At 34.5% G+C, this 17,639-nt stretch overlaps 3 protein-coding genes across 5 annotated transcripts in view; 1 reads left to right on the forward strand and 2 right to left on the reverse strand.

The window, feature by feature from the left end:
* The window catches only part of LOC126760352 (serine-rich adhesin for platelets), a 95,813-nt gene extending 83,985 nt beyond the window's left edge, over positions 1-11,828 (reverse strand). The window contains exon 1 of one of the 3 annotated variants that reach the window (XM_050475933.1): positions 10,589-11,828. In XM_050475933.1, coding sequence (XP_050331890.1) covers positions 10,589-10,994 — 406 coding nt within the window. In that variant the 5' untranslated portion in view covers positions 10,995-11,828. The remainder of the gene's footprint in view (positions 1-10,588) is intronic. The other 2 variants (XM_050475934.1, XM_050475935.1) reach the window with 2 other exon arrangements.
* Positions 11,829-14,866: 3,038 nt separating this feature from the next.
* LOC126757956 (chitinase-3-like protein 2) lies at positions 14,867-16,880 on the forward strand. The gene is made up of 4 exons (XM_050471894.1): positions 14,867-15,136; positions 15,195-16,013; positions 16,070-16,217; positions 16,283-16,880. The coding sequence occupies exons 1-4, from the start codon at positions 14,983-14,985 to the stop codon at positions 16,641-16,643; spliced, it is 1,482 nt and encodes a 493-aa protein (XP_050327851.1). The 5' UTR covers positions 14,867-14,982; the 3' UTR covers positions 16,644-16,880.
* Positions 16,796-17,376, reverse strand: LOC126757957 (protein FAM32A-like). Its single transcript, XM_050471895.1, has 2 exons — positions 17,110-17,376; positions 16,796-17,046 (listed from the first exon to the last, which is right to left on the reverse strand). Exons 1-2 carry the CDS (start codon positions 17,332-17,334, stop codon positions 16,924-16,926), a joined length of 348 nt encoding a protein of 115 aa, XP_050327852.1. The 5' UTR covers positions 17,335-17,376; the 3' UTR covers positions 16,796-16,923.
* Between the last annotated feature and the right edge of the window lie 263 nt (positions 17,377-17,639).

Below are 17,639 nucleotides of genomic sequence, written 5' to 3' on the forward strand. Positions count from 1 at the left end.
CATAACTTCAGAACTTCGAACTGCTACATCTGTGTTTTTCAAAATATTTCTGTAGTTTGACACCAAAATCCGTCAAATATGTTTATTTTTACTTGCAAATGGCTCGCGAAATCTAACTTTTCTCACTACAAAAACAATAGAAATATAATAATGTGTTCAAAAACTTCACTATTCACAATAGAAATTAATAACGGTACACAAAAATGCGTTGAAACTCACACTATAGGGTAAAGTATTTTACAGCCTACTCTCCAGAGTTATTGCTTGGTTATGAAACGGCAAACGTTATACTGCCACTAAAACAGTTATAAAATAGAACCAATTTTCCGCGACATTAGAGAACGAAATGCCGCCTAAAGTAATATCTGAAATTGTGATTGCTTTAAAAACTGTAAGCGATTTGTTGCTATTTTTCAAACAACTTCAGGCAATTTTTGTTGTGCTTGTAACTTCATACAAACAATATATGATAAGCAAAAGTGGAAATGTTGTGCGCAAAAACAATGAAAACAAAAGCACGAACAAATTGTAAATATCGACGAGTGTAATTACCAGAAGATGCCGACTGTTATCGCGGTTGTATGACAATAAACAACAACGAAAATAAACCAATAAAAATGTAAAACTGAAAGGCACGAAGGAAGAGAAATTAATATTGAAAGAAATTGTATTGAAAATCTTATAATAACAACTATACAAGATGGTAGCAAAAATGTTATTGAAGACTACTGAGGAAGAAGATGACAATATTTGAAAAAAAAAATGAAATAAAAAAACTAAAAATAGGTTAAAATCATACCAAAAAAAATAATAAAAAAATAAATAAAAAGAATATTATTTTATTCTTTTAAATTAAATTAAAATAATAAAAAAAATAAATAAAAATAATAAGAGTTAAAAAAAATAAGTAAAAGCGAAAAATATATATAATATATACAAAAATATGTTAACAATTTTTTAAATTAAAAAAATAATACATAAAATAATAACAAAACAAATTTTAAAATAAAAATATAAAAAACAACATAGATTAAAAAGAAAAGAAAAGAAAAGAAAAAGTAAATAGAAAAAATTAAAAGAAAATTAAATAAAAAAGAAAACAAAAGAAATTAAAAATGAGATAAAGAAATGAGCAGCTTCTGGAAGAGAAAAGGACTTATGCAAAATATCAGATCCACATCTCAAAAACTGAGGCACTAGTTCGCGTATATACGGACAAACGGACGTGGCTAAATCAATTCAGCCCGTCATGCTGTTCTTTTATACCATATAATGGGTGATTCAAGTATAAGTCCTTTCAACAATAGCCGCGACTGAGAGTGTACGCGAAGAGCGTGGAGAGAGGTTTCGGCGCCGTCCGCAGCAACTCGTACTGATCCATGGAGGGACTTGGCGCATTTTACGTCGAGATCTTAAATTGAAAGCGTACAAAACACAGCTTGTGCAAGAACTGAAGCCGCTTAACCTTCCCAAGCGAAATCGCTTCGCTCTATGGGCTCTTGAAAAATTCCAAGAAGATCCGACGTTTTCGTTTGTGGGCTGGTGGAATCATCGGTTCATATTTCTTCAAAAATGACGTCGGTGAGAACGTAACCGTCAATTGCGACGGTTACTGCGTCATGATAACCGACTATTTGATGCCTGAAATTGAAGCTCGTGATCTCGGCGACATTTGGTTTCAACAACATTTATTGAGAGCACACTTCGGTGAGCAGATAATTTCACGTTTTGGGCCGGTGGATTGGACACCAAGATTATTTGATATTAGACCCTTGGACTTATTCCTGTGGGGATATGTAAAACCTAAAGTCTATCACGCGTCCCATTCACCAATTACCGTCGAAATGCTCGAACGAGTCATCGAAAATTGGACTCAACGGATGGGCCATTTGAGACGTAGCCACGGCCAACATTTCAATCTTCAAAAAATAAATGCCAAAAATGTTCTTTCGAGTAATAATAAACATCCACATTAAATTTAAAATTTTTATGTTTTTTCTTTTATAAAGTAGGCAACCTCGAAATGGATTTAGATATTTTATAGGATCTTCGGCGAAACTTCGTGACAATTTTAAACTACTTCATTTAGGGTATAAAAACAGTTGATAAAATTATAAACATAATTTAAATAAAAAAGATTTAAAAATTAAATAAAAAAATATTTTTAAGATTTAATTTCGTAAACTGTGAAGTAAATTTGACAAAGCAAAATCATAAAGGCTGGTTTTCGAACTAAGGATACAAAGAACTTGACTTAAAGCGCTCCACAGAGCACGAAGCTCCGCTGATAAAGCTAGAAGCATTCAGATTTATAGTAAATTGGAAGCTGGTTTCAGAAGCTTGGATGAGATGCTTAGAACCCGAGTATATGGGAGAAAATAAAATCGAAATAGAAAGAAGTATGTATAAATAGAAGTCAGATGACAGCAGGCAGTTATCTGCTGTAGAGAAAACATCTTCGATCGATGAGATTAGGCTATCGTCAGAGTTGAGTTAAAAATTGTATTTTTAGTATACTTATGTAACTTATACTTATACTTATAAATAAATAAAAAGAAATAAATAAAAAAAAATAAAAAATAATAAATATATAAAAACTAAAAAGAAAGAATATATAAAAATAAAAACAACAACAGAAATAAGTGAAAGCAGTCAAACACTCTTTTCTACAGTCTCCCATCCACTCTTTCACTACATAAAACACAATTTCTATAAAATAATATTTTATATTTTTGTAATGCACATCGGATTACATGACGACAGAGGCGTACGATGTGCAACTTGATAAGAGTTTTGCGGCTGCGGCACGAAATGAAACAAACCTTGGCGATAGTAGAGAGTCGAGGAAGTGATTTGTGGAAAAGCGCAGACAACCAAAAGCTCAGTAAGTTGCTGTGTGTGTGTGTTTATATGACTTCCGGGAAAACTAATTGAAATTTGTAACCGAGCTACTAAAATTTGGAAACTAAAGCGACTTACACGAAAACGATACTTAAATATACACACAAGCATACACACATATGTACATATAAGCGAAGAAAGCAATTAATTTTTGAATGAACGCTGACAGTCCAGTTTTAATGCAAAAATCTTAAATCAAAAATTATATTTATTATTTTTTTTATTAAAATTGCCTGTTTACTTGCATGAAATCAGACGATATTTATTTTCGTACATGATTATGCAGTCATTGCTGTTATCAGCATGCATTCTTTTTTAGTATATGTATGTGCATATATTTTTATGAAATGACAAGATCATAAGGGCACAAAAACAAATTTGATATCAATACCGTAAATTATGTGAACAAAAATTTGCGCTGTATAGCGATAAGCGGTACAACAATGGTAAAGGCTAAGGTAATGTGGCCTAAAGAACAGGCTATAAATAAATATATGTGGGAGTGATAAGATTGCTGGCTTCTGTGGTGTTAACAAATTCGATAGAGTTTACATTGTGACAAAAAAGTGGCCGGAAATTGTAAAAAAACGCAATATTTATTTTATCGCTTTCACAGTTATCCCAGATGTAATACACTTATGTCAACGATTTTTCCAGTCCCCGAAACACTTTTCTTAAGCACTTTTTGGAATGGCCTTCAGCTCCTTCAGCGAATTTGGTTTTATCTCTTCGATCGACTGAAAATAGGTTCAAAGGAGCGGCAATTTCACGGTGGTCTATCGATGGGATCATTGCGTTTTTGGCTTTAAATTCGGTCACAATTGTGGCTCGATGCATTATCATAGTGTAAAATCAATGATTCCGGCCGTTTTCGACATAAGTTCTCACGCAAACGCCTCACTACCGCCAAATAGAACTCCTTATTGGCCGTCTGTCCCTCCGCTACATATTCATGATGTACCAAAACACGAATATCGAAAAAAACAATAAACATCACCTTGATTTTTGAGCGGCTTCGGCGTGTTTTTTTTTTGGTTTCGTCTCGCTTTTTCCCTCCTTTCCGATTTATTGTTTACTTTTTTTGCATGTTAAACTCATAAACCCATGTCTTATCGGCTGCTAATTGTATAATGCTCTCCATGAATGTCGGGATCGGAATTCGCACGAATAAAATACAGCTTTATCGAGACGAGACGAGCAAGAACGCGTTTCAAACCCAAAATATCCACCAAAGTCATTCGAACGGACTCCCGAAGAATATTGAGCTCTCTTGCCATCTCTTCAACACTTGCCTGACGATTTTCAAGCACCATATTCTTACTTTTTTAATATTTTCATCGGTTGAAGAGGTCGAAGGTCGTCCAGAAAGAGGCATATCTTCAACGATTTCTCGACTGTAGGCTTGTGTTTTTGATAAAACTAAAACACCGTAAATCTTTTTCAACATTCGCAAAGAAATTTGGAACTTGATTATGATCGTTCAGTTTGTATGGCAGCTATATGCTATGGTTTTCCGATCTGAACAATATACCCGAAGATTGTAGCATTGCCTTAGACAATAAACTATGCCAATTTCGTAAAGATGTCTTGTCAAATTAAAAAGTTTATTTGAGTTTGATAGGTCAGTTTGTATGGCAGCTTTATGCTAAAGTTATCCGAAACGAAAATTTGCAGATCAATATCTCAAAAACTTTCCCATAAGGAGAGAAATATTGTTCCGTTTCCACAACAGCCGAGTCTACGAAACCTTCACGAATCGAAATTAATATCCAAGAAGACCTGTCTAATCTGTAGAATTCCCGCAAAACTATTTGAACAATGTTTTCTGTCGCTATAAAAACAAAAATGCGCTTAAAAGCTTCACTAAAGAAGATTTACGAAGAAAAAAGTGTTTAGCTCCCATAGCCTGCGGAACGAACTTAAAGTGTATTCCGCCAACTGGCAACTCAGCACCACCCAACGAAATTATTTGTGAATTAAAACTATGTGGATCCCTCTTTTTGACGTATGTCACGCATACTCTCGTCGAATAGTTGGAAAGGCTAAGAGATTTGTCGGGAAATCATTTGAGAAATGGAAATTAAGTGGTGTGACCCTCTCGGTTTTTTTTTTGTTTCTTCCAGTATACTAAACCTTAAAGACTTTTCAAATGATCTAACTATATGTCAGATGAATTAGAGACACAAAGAAATTCCAAAGGAGACGAATTTTAGTGAAGCTCATAAAGATAAGCAATTTAATTTTAGTGAATTCTGCCAGAGCTAGCAAGCCAATATTAGAATTTGCTATCGCTTTCCCCTTATCCAGGTAGTCGAGGAGTGAACTATCCTTGTGTATATCAGAAAACATTGGCTATCACCTTTCTGATCAAGAAGGACAGTTCTCGCTTTCGTCAGATTTGCGGATGAAGTCCAATGTTACTAAGTCTATGTTAAGTACCAGTGGATCCATGTTTCGTAGACGGTCAAAAAACTACACAGAAATTGAAAAGTTGCCTCAGAAGTCGAGACGTTCACCGACAAGTTTTAAGTCTTCTACCATTAGCTTCTGAAATTTCAGTTAAGCTTTGTAATAGTAGAACTACATTCGGGGCCTTGTCCTGACCTGTCGACCGGTATCAGATTAAACTTTCTTGGTGGGAACTAGGGTGAAAAAGAGCTCAAGTAGAGTGGAAGACTATATCACGATAGCTACTTAAATAGATTTCTACAGACGATCGCAACTGCTTGAAAGCCATTTGTGTGCTGAGCAATTTATTGTGCAAAATATGTGGTCAAATCGATAAAGCAAGAGTTATTGTGTATTAAACCAGAAACTGTTAACAAAACGAAAGTCAAGCGAAGATTCAATATTCTTAAAAGCTTAGCTTAGCTCAAAAGCAATCGTAAAATTGTATACAAACGCAAAGGCATAAGAAAACAAAACAGGAAAGTCCAGCGAAGAACAACGGCGGAGCGCAGGAAACGCAGAGGAATTAAATCGAATAATAGGAGAGCTAAATAGGCAATAGAGTGTACGAGTATATGGCTTGGAAGCCGGAAAAATAACGCAATGGAATTGGATTTTTCATTTCACGCTCGTTGAGATAAGTGGGACAACATATCGTTAACATACACACAAACACATATGTATGTATATACAATGCGAATAGATAAATCCGCAGCAAACCATAACAAACGCTTATAAAAAAAAAACTGAGAAAGAAATAGATGAAAATAGTGTTGCAGCAGACGATTCGCATTTAAAACGAAAGAAATTAGCTTGAAAAAGGTTAAAGATGTAGATAAGCTGGAAAAAAATGAGTGAAGCGGGTGAAGAAGCAACAGACACCGGTGAGTTTTAGCGGCGGCCAAAGACATTTTCTCAATGCGATTAACAGGTGCGTGTGCGATTACGCAAAGCGACGGAAAAAGGCAACAGCAATAGCGATAATAATAATGGCAAATTGCGAAGAAAGGCAAAAAATACAAAACAATGCGATTTTATAAAAGTGCGAAGTTATCGGCTTAACGAAGGCGCACACATACACACGCAAGCTTTCTAATATTACAAAAAGTTGCAATAAAAACACAAAGCTAAATTAAACACAAAAACTGAAGAATTTCTATGAGCGCGCTAACGGGAATAGCAGATATCTGAAAGTAGCTGCGAAAGTCGACATTAGAGATAAAGATGTTTGCGTTAGTTAAGAACGCGACGAACAGAACAGGCGACTGATTAAGAAAGCGCCGCTGAGGTTAGAACAAGGAGAGTAAGCAAAAAACCAGGTACAAAAAAATTAATGAACAAAATTTAAAATATATGTGACCTGGTCTACGGAAAGGGGCTTAGGTGTCAAAAAAATCAATTTTCACTTTTTAGTTGATTCGGATGGAAGATGAGATGCTTTTTCACGTGATAGAATCCAAAAAGTCATAACTTGTTTGAAAGTTCCCTAAAAATGGAAAGGAGAACAATTAATGAGATAACGAGAAACTGACGAAACGAGTTGTTTATTTTTAACAGCTGTTTCCCAGAAAACTCTTTCCCCTTTTCGTAGACCAGGTCACATATAAATTTAATAAAAAAAAATATTTAAAAACAAATGTAACGAATTTACAAAAATACAAAAACATATAGAGAAATAATTAAAAAGAAAATATTTAAAAAATCTAAAAAAATAAAAGATTTTTTTTCAAAAATAACAATGCAAAGATTGAACAAAGGTTATAAAAAAAATATTTAAAACAAATTTAGCGAACAAAACTAAAAAATTGCAAAAATATAGAAAATATTTAAAAAAAATATTAGAAACATATCGAAACAAATTTTTTTTTAATCACACAAGGTATAAAAACTTTGCGTATTTATTTCAAAAAAATAAATTTATATAAACACTCAAAAAATAATGAAGAAAACATCACTGAGGTTAGAATAAAGAGATGAACTAAAATATAAATAATAGAAATATACATACATATGTACATATATTCAAATATATAAAGAATTATAGAAAGATATTTAATTATTTATTATATTAAAAAATTTATTTTTATATATAAAAAATAAAAAATAAACCATAACGAAATAAAAAAATAATGAACATAAAAAATAATGAAATAAAAAAATTAAATAATGATGAACAAAAAATATTATAAAATATTAAAAAACTATAAAAATTTATTTAAAAATATGGAAAAATATATCACAAATTATAAAACATATGTACGTATATAAATTTAGAAATCAAAAACAGAAAAAAATATATAAAAAATAAAAATATACATAAAAATAAATGATATACAAAAAAATTAAAGAAATAAAATAAAAGATAATCAAGAATATTAAAAAATTTAAAAATATATAAAAAAAACAAAATAAATAATAAAAAATAATTTTGCGTATATAAAAATGCATTTACAAAAAGTACAAAAAAATACTGAAAAAAGAATTAAGAAAACAGAATAAATAAAAAAATTAAGAAATATTAAAAAAATAATTTATTTATGTATGTACATAGAATAAAAAATTATAATATAATATATAGAAATACATTAATAATACAAACAAAAAATCAAAAAAAAAAATTTTAATTAAAGAAAAAAAATATTAAAAAAAAGTATTTAAAAAAATACTAAAAAAGAATTCTATATGTATATCTAAAAAATATATAAAAAATACAAAATTTACAAATAAATAAAAAAGTAATTAAAAAAGAATTCAAAAAACAATTAAAAAACAGCTGAGGTTAGAATAAAGATCAATACCAAAAAGTAATAAAAAAGATAGAAAATAACTAAAAAAGTAATAATTAAAAATAAATTAATTAAAAAAATAAAAGTAATAAAAAAAAATTAACAAAAAAATAAAAAAAGGAAATAGGTAAAAAAATAATAAAAAAAAATAAATTGAAAAAAAAAATTTAAATAATAATAATAATAACAAAATAATAAAACAAAAAACCTTCAAAAAGTAACTGAGTATTATCAATATCTTCATTCTGGCAAAAATTTACGAAAGCAGTCAGAGATATCTTACAATACATATTTAATTGTATGTATGTAATCGTATGAAGCATACTCTGTGGCCGTAATTAGGTCATCGGGCAAGAAGTGAGCACAACAATGCAACCGGCGCCGCAAATACACTGGTATATTAACACCACTTGCAAACTTGCAAACTTTTGCTGCTGTGAAAATTTTTTATGCCAGAATGCTTTAATAGACTGGCTGCGACGAATGAGGCTACAATCTTTTCTACAAACAACAACAGCAGCAACAACACGATGACGACGCTGTTAAGCGGTTATGCATTCATGTAGGTTGGAAATCAATTAAGACAAAATATGCTGTTTGACGGCGGCATCACTGTTGCAATTGCAATTTGCGATTGTGGTGATAGTGAGAGGCCGTTTGACGCGTTGTATTGCAAAGACGAAGTTTTATTTTCTTTTTTTGGAATAGAGGGAAAGAAAGATAGACGCTTACAGCGTGAAAAGCATGGGAATGATTTTTATGAAAAGGTGTTGACAGGATAGGGGTATGCGGGTATTAGATGTCCCAGTCACCTTAATTGATGTTTGAAGCAATGTTAAATATAAAAAAATTACAAGAACGTCGAGAAATTTTTCTTGTAACTTCGATTAATAAATCTTACGAATTTTCCATACTGGAGTGTTTCACGAAAGTTAGGTTAGGTTTTTCTAGAGCTTCAATAATTACGGTATCTTAATCTTATCTTACCAGAAGCTGAAAAACTCAAAATCGGACATTCCAGAGTTCTTACTTTAATTACTGTTTGTCACAGTCCTAATATAGATATAAATGAGGTTTTCAGACAAAGTGCCATTTACTATACGGCAATTAAGTGACTAAAGTGGAGGCGTACGGTTTCGCAATCCCAATAAGTTTTTTGTAGCGCCAAAAACATGCATTCAGAATTTTTAAGGAATGCTTCTGCGTTAAAAATCCCTGACGAGGTCCGTTCCGTTTAATTTTCGTGACTTCTTCCTGTCAAAAACCGTTCACACGGTAGTTGGTTTTACCATTCATAGCGGAAACGGGCCCGGAGTCATTGTCTATGAATTCCCAACAGTGTCAATCATCACACCCCTTTTTAACCAGGAACAAGCAACAAGACCAAAACACGTCCCTATATACATATTTAGGAGCTCCTTTATTAAAAGGCCTCTAAAGAGCACGCGAGTTCAAGATAAATTAATTGGTAGTTGCATCGACAAAAAAATCCACAAATAATTTTGAGAAATGCAGTCGAATTGGCAGTTTAGCTGCAAAAAGTGCGGGTCTGATACGCTTTCGTAAGCCCGACCGTAGTGGAAATGGCATCTCTAAATATTAAAATGTACCGAAGCCATGAAGTGTATTGCCAGGTATATCAACACAAAATATTATCGAGACTAAAGAGTTGATGACTTTTTGGCTTTCGAAGTTGCAGAGAGGTTAACCAAAGGTCACGTTTAGCAAGATTCACATAAACTCGGCCGCCATGGCAACGGCTTCTGATACGAAATGGCTAAGAATGTGTAAATATTAAAATATATAGACCACAGAAAAAGAGCTAACAGGCATTTCAAGACGATTTCGACGCAAAAACATCGAGACTAAAGGTTTGAAAATCTTTTGACCTTGAGAGAGGTTTAACAAAGAGGTTATTTTTTAGAAATATTTAATGCTCCTACAACTCAATTAGCAAGAAGATATCGATATTGACATTTCAGATTCTATGATTCTGAAAAGCAGCAAAGCGCCAAGAACAAATATCGTGGGAATATGCATCGCTGGCATACCTTATCAACTCTCACGGCTTGAGACCACATTCCACGGCTACTTTTTCAAATTTTTTGAAAGTTGATAGCTGCGGTGGCGGATCACAATTATATAAGATTCAAGTGCACTAGCAACAATACCGCAACTAGGCTTTAGGCACAGCGCATATTTTTGTGGCTTGGCTGCAAAACTTGGAAAACATAAATGGAATATGCGCAAACTTGTGGCATTAATGAAGCTGCCAGCAAACCAATGCTACGGACACGCAAAAATGCGCAACAAAAACGCGCTAATTGAATTTGCAACATCAGCAACAATAGTGTAGCTGAGCTGCCACAGGCTGAACAAGTTGAAAATTAAAACAAAACAAAACGAAACTAAAAAACTTTAGTTCCAGTCATATCATACACATATCCACTCACCTGTAGCTGTTGTTGGCGATTGCAGTTGACCACCCGTCAGCGAATAGCGTTGCTGTTGCATTGCTGCAGCGGATGCCGCTGATGTCGGTGACACAGCTGCGCCAATCGTACGTGCCACATTCGATTTGCGGCGTTGTATCAAGTCTTTTTTCCACTGCGGCATCTCCGGCAGGAATGAGGGCGATGTGGCGGCGGAATTAGCACCGCTGCTGCCATGCGGTGAGACCAACATACTGGCGGATGTATCTAAACGTTCCGTAGAGCCGAAAAGCATTGTTGGACGTATGGCGGATGACGGCGCGGTTTTGGCCACAGCGCTAGCACTATCTAAAGTTGCATTGGCATCTGCTGTAACCGTTGCTGATGCGAGGCCGTCATCCATCAGGGTCAGCGGTGTAGCGGCCATAATTACAACGCGCGCACAAAACGCTGTAGTTTATTATATTTATTATGTTTGAGAAACGGAGTTTTGCTTGCTTGATCAGCAAAAATTTAACACTTAAATTTTTTACTCGATTTTGATTTTTTTGTTGTAGTAATTTTTTTAGTAATTATTTTTAATTTAATTTTTTATACTTTTATGTATGCATGTAGGTAGTTAAATGCTATATAAGAATAAAACACATACATATATTATTAAATTATATTTCGTTTTCGTAAACGCGTGCCACCTTACACATTTAATTATAATACTTATTATATATTAACACAAACGACGCAGCGGTGCTTTTCACGCTTGGTTCGTACGCGCACTAAACAAACTGAAAATTTCGACAAACGCTCGCAGCTGTTGGCGCTCAATACGCGCTCGTTAATATGCGCTTCGTGCGCGTTTTGCTGGCGCTCGCAATGTGTGGCGCTATGCTTCGGTGATTTGAAATTTACCTTTGAAAAGGTATGTGTGAGGGCGCTAATGTCGCGTGCGCCGACTGTGCCACCGTTGACCTATGTGCTCCGCAAGTGGCGCCGAACGCTGGGTGGCCAAACAAGTACACCGCGCTATTTGTGTCTTTTTATCACGCAAATATTTTTCTAATTGGATTTGCTCTTATTTGTGTAAGCTAGTGTTATTTATGTCGCTTGTGATACTTGTTGGCTTCCTTCAGCAACACATAGCGGCGATTGGACACCGCGCTCACCGATGAGTGTGCCCAATAATAGTGCGATCAACTATTAGTTAGTATTTTTTGATTAGCTTGGTAATTAACGTTGCTTGTATTAATTAATGTACATAACTGAATTTTTTCCTAATATGCTACTAAATACACACAAATTAATATGTAAGATCATTTGCAGTAAATGCATTTCTACTTCAGCTTTACGAAAAAATATTAAAATTTTAAAAATTTACACAATTTACGCAATTTGTTTATATACTGCTAATGTTTTTTTTATATTGTTTATTTTTGCAAGCTTTATGCGGCTTTTAAATTTAATTTATTATTATAATTCAATTCTCTTTAATATCACTTTCAAAAATGGCTAGTCCCTCCTTTGTGGCCATCAACACATATCAAATGACAAGCAACCTGACAGCTATTTATGGCAATGACCGCCTTCAACTATTACCAGCGCAATTCCTGTTGCTGTCACTGCATTTCCTTCTTGCACTTTTCACTAATTTTATTTTTGCTTTTATTTTTTCTCTGCTATACAACCGCTTGGCAGCTTCCGTAAGCCACCTAGTCCAATTTGCAATGTGCACAGTTACGCGAACGCGATACGAATGCCGACCAGTTGAAAAATTTAACACTGGCTAACTCAAGTCGGCAGTTACATGGCGCAGCTAGCAATAACGAACGCCATAAACTCGTCACATTGGTGGTGTTGCTTGCCACACTGACAAGTGCAAGTGTCACCGCGCACACGCTGCCCCACTACACATGATGAGGCGTGTTGTGGAGTTAACACTGCAGCAACACAGCATATGCATGATTGCAATGCGTTTACCACGTTGTTGTTGCTCGCGCCGATTCGTTTGTGCATTGAAGCATTCAAACATGCGCTTGTTGTTGTTGTGTGTTTGCGTTGTGTGGTTGTCAGCGCAGTTTGTTGGTGGCATGACCAGCATATGTTTTCCCACTTTTGGGGTGTTGGAAAATTATAGTGAATCAAACAAAATCTATAATGCACAACGCTTTCCTAACTATTGACAATTGACAGTCGAAGTGACAATAAAAGTTGGAGAGAGTGATAACGACGAGTCATTAACGGATCATAATTAGCGGACAGACATTAATATTCGTTATTTGGTTAGATGCATCTTTCATTTTCGAAATATTTGAAACTTTCTAGTTGTGGAAGAAAATGCCAGAGAAATCTACACAAATTCGGCTTAAGATATATTAATTACAAAATTGTTGCTAGTACGTGGATTTTCTATAAATATGATGAGAAAAGCAGGCACACACATTTTAACGCGTAAAACGCTGAATTCTTAAAAATACATTTAACACTAAAATGCGTTTTAAAAGCGTAAATGAATAAGCTTTTAAATTATGTACGAGTGGTTAAAGTGACAACTAAATTTTAGTTTACTAAAAGCAAAAAGACAAAATACTTTGTACAAAATGGTTTGCGTTTGCGCCCCTGTGCCGCCAAATCAACGGCTGGTTCAAACCGGCTAACCAACCACCAACAGCCACAAGGAAGGAAATCAAAATCAAAATACAAACAAATGCTGTGTGGCAGCTACAGCAACAACAACTACGACCGCTCTCAGCAAGGATAGCTGGCTCAAACACCAGCGACAAATGACAACAAACCAAGCAGCGTCGCACAACAGCGTCATTATCGATTTTTGCCCGACTGGCTGGTTCACTGAGTTGTTTGTTGTTTGTCGCTTTGGTACGCGGAAAGGATGAAAATGACAAAAGCAGGAAGTAGCAAAACAGCAAGGAAATTGGATTTTCTCATACACCAGACTTAAATGTGAATACAAATTGGAAGATTGGTAGCAAACATACATGCACAAATGATTATATTAACAACAACAAAATGCGTGTTGGAGACAGCAGCCAACAACATTGCGCATGTTAATGTGGAAATAAATGTTATACTTTGTACAAAATAATGGTTTGGAGCGCTGTGAAGAGGCTAGAGTCGTTGAACAGGGCGGGGCAGCTGCGTGCACATACACAATGGTGGGTGGTTGGGTTGGAACTGATGTTAGTAGAACACACACGCAGACAGTATCATATAACTGCAATCATATAAAATGCACACATTTGAAGTGGCAAAATAAAAAGTGGTTGGGTGGCGACGCTGTGACACTTGAAACAGTACTTGTAGCTGAGTAGAAGCTGAAGTAGTTGGTTGTTATTTTTTTATACCGCAGTTGAGCACAATTGCAAGCTACCACTGAGATAGCAGGATTTGTTAATATGCATGTACATATGTCCAACATTGTTGATACGGCCGGAATGTAAAGAAGGGGGCCAGACACGTCCGTGTGAATGTATATGTATGCCTTCGCAAATATAAACTATAAGTATTGCTACACATTTCTTTTAATTTCCACACAAAGTTTAGCTATGTTCTTTATATATATGTACACATATACAATTCACTTATTGCACTATAAAAAACAATTACACTATTCAGCGCGACAAAAGAATGTATTAAAATTCACAATTCTATTAAAAAACCGACACGCTCCATACACATAAAAACAAACCTTTCACACACAACCAACGAACGCGAATGCGGGGAAATTCAAAAGAAATGTGGCGCAAAGAAAATCAAATACATTTCCTATAAGGGTTGCCAGCGCTCATTGACCTTTAAAAATGCGACAACTTGAGCTGGTGCAATAGTAAAATCACTGTTATGTGAAAACTTCCATTTAGTTTTAAAAACTTAGTCAATAAATATCTAAAAAAAAATGAATGTGACAGTTTAAAAGCACAAAAAAATGTTTTTTTAAAAAGCACAGCATTGAATTGGCAGCTCTAAACGAATTTGTTTACATTAATTGTACTCGTTCTGAAAAGTAACGAGTAATTCCAATTGGTACCAATAGGGTTGCATGCGAATATTACTTATAAACATGCAATTTTGTTGTAGTTCATTTATTTCATATTTAATAAATTCCAAATTAACGAAAGTTTTATTAGTTATTTATATAAATTAAATTGATTTTAAATGTTTAAAGATGCTTTAAATATATATTAGTTAGTAGCATTTGTTGAAACCACTATAACCAGTACAATTTTTTGGAGTGTACAAATTCGTATCTGCTTCGCTATTTATCTATATGGCCTTTTTGTTTACTTCGTTGTTTATTCGTTTTCTTTCAACCAGCTGATAATCTAGTGTCATTATAAAATTTACATACAAAAGATTTGAAATAAAATATTTTACGAGTGCAATTGCACATTAAAAGGTGTTAAGGCATGGCTGACTACGAATTGATGGACGAGCCGTCACAATCGCAGTCATGGTGGCGCATAGCAGCATTAATGGCACTCTATATGCTAACCACGATATTGGTATTTCTTTTGTGGAGCTCGGCTTACGATAATATATATTATCCGCCAGATGTGCAAGGTTGGGTTTAGATTAAAGAAAAGAATTTTCTTACAAATAAATGTGCTTAAAATTTCAGCTGTTCCCGATTTTTGGTATCGTCGCGCCAACCTGTACGCCAATAGCGTACATGAGAGTACGCTTTCGCATGATTTTCGTTTGGTCAAAAATCAATCAGTGCGTGTAAAATTACAAAATCCCGCTTATGCAGCCGATAGCGGTTTAAATGGTTTGAGCCAGCAACAAAAAGTGAAACCTAGTGCACCACAACTAGTTAAAAATGCACCACCCACCATGAGCACAGCGCCAGAGGTGCGTTTAGTGTGCTATTATTCAGTACCCGATCCAGAAAATGAATTTGATGACTTACGTTTGGCCAATGTCAATGCCGAACTTTGTACCCACATTAATGTGGGCATGGTTAGTGTTAGTGCGAGTAATGGTCAGTTGATTATAACCGAAAATTTGCATCGCATATTAAAGGAAGATGTGCTTGTGTTACGCACAATAAACCCAGCTTTAAAGTTATTGCTGTGGATTGGTGGTGGCGCAAATAGTGATGGCTTTCCGGCAATGGTGAAAAATCATACTACACGCAAAATGTTCTTGCACTCAGTCAAACAAACGTTGGCTATCTATAAGCTGGACGGCATTGATTTGGATTGGGAATTTCCCAGCGCATACAATAAGGAACGCCAACATTTTTCGCAATTAATATACGAAATACGTCAGGAGTATAGGCGAGAACACCGTGATTACTTGCTGACTGTAGCTGCAGCTGCACCGGAGGGAATTGCTGTCTTCGCTTACGATGTGCAGATGCTAAATCAGTATGTGGACTATGTGAGTCTAATGACATACGATTACCATTTCTACTCACATGGTACACCTTTCACAGGTGAGTTTCTTGTTAATAATCTTGAGTTATGAATTTTAATAACAAATTTGCTAAAGGTTTGAATGCACCGTTATATGCACGCCCTAACGAACGTTCGTTACTCGGCACATTGAATATTAATTATTCGGTTAACTGGTGGCTCACCAATGGTTTGGATCGTAAAAAATTGGTAGTTGGCTTGCCCACCTATGGACATTCATTTACGTAAGTAGTTTTTGCCAAAATATTGAAAATTGTTTTTTATTCATATAATTAAATCTTTAATATAGTTTGGTGAGCTCATTGAACAATGGTGTTGGTGCACCTGCTGAAGACATCGGGCATTGTGGTAGTATGGGTTTCACTTCCTATTCAGAACTTTGCTGGTTTAACACGCACAACTTAGTAGTTCATGAAACATATGATCAATCAACTTGTTCACCCTATCTTAGTAGTGGCACTGAATGGATTTCTTACGAAAACGAGACTAGTATTGCTTGTAAAGCACTCTATGTGAAGGCACATCAACTTGGTGGCGCTATGATATTCTCTTTAAATACAGATGATGTAAAGGGCTATTGTCCCCGCGCCTATAAGACCAAATTTCCACTTGTGGAAACTGTCAAATCCATTCTATTTAGCAAAAGCTGAACAATTGATTTTGTAAAGTGGTTCAGTGAAAATTATTACGTGATATGAAATTCCAAAGAGCACACATATGCTTGCAGCCCAACAGGCGCATCAACGCCTAATTTGTTAGACATTAAGCAAGTTATAAAGTATAAGTAGTAGTAAATTAGCAATTTTAAGATGTTTTAAATAGCGAAATGTGCATTACGCCGGATTTTATTTAATTCTCAAATAAATATACATGTGAAGTTAAGCATAGTAAGTGGTTTATATTCGAAACAAACAATGCAAAAGTAGGGCACTATTTGGTCCAGGAAACCTTTGGTATATCAAAGTGCTCTGTCAGCGAATCCAAGTGCTCATTGAACTTTTCTACACGCTCCTTGTGGGTTGTTGACGCTTTCTCCATAATTCGTTTATTGCGCTGCAATTAGCGTGGCGATATATATATTACAGTAAAATTTTTTTGCTTTACGTTTTTACTTACCATTTTTTCCTGCTGCTGTTTAAAAGCAAGTTCGGCCTTTGTCAACTTCGGTGCCGCGCTGCTGGTGACTTTTTCCTCCAACGACTCGTTTAAGCTAGTTTGTAAAGACACTTTTTCACGTTCCTTGTCTTTGTGTTTATGTTTACTTTTTTTCTTTTTCTTGTGTTGGCTATCATTTTTAAGCTTTAATTTCCCTTTTGCAGCAAAATCATATGCATCCGACATTGTGAAAACAAAAAATGTAAATAAATAGATCTTCAACGTTGCCACTTCTTACATATTGTTAGGTCACAATAGATCATCTTTATTTTTGAAAAGATTGATAGAGCTTGATATAGGATTTTAGATACTAAACTCAATATATTTTTACTTAACATATATTTAGTAAATATTTTATTTATAATATATACAAATATGTGTTTTCCACCAATCCATCAATTTACGTGTTAATAATTTCAAATTAATTTCCTAATGTCTTTAATTTATTATAAGTTTTTTAATTTTGTAAAAAATTAATTTCTGCTTTTGGT

The sequence above is a fragment of the Bactrocera neohumeralis genome, chromosome 5, assembly GCF_024586455.1.
Source record: "Bactrocera neohumeralis isolate Rockhampton chromosome 5, APGP_CSIRO_Bneo_wtdbg2-racon-allhic-juicebox.fasta_v2, whole genome shotgun sequence".
In the NCBI taxonomy this organism is placed as follows: Eukaryota; Metazoa; Arthropoda; class Insecta; order Diptera; family Tephritidae; genus Bactrocera; species Bactrocera neohumeralis.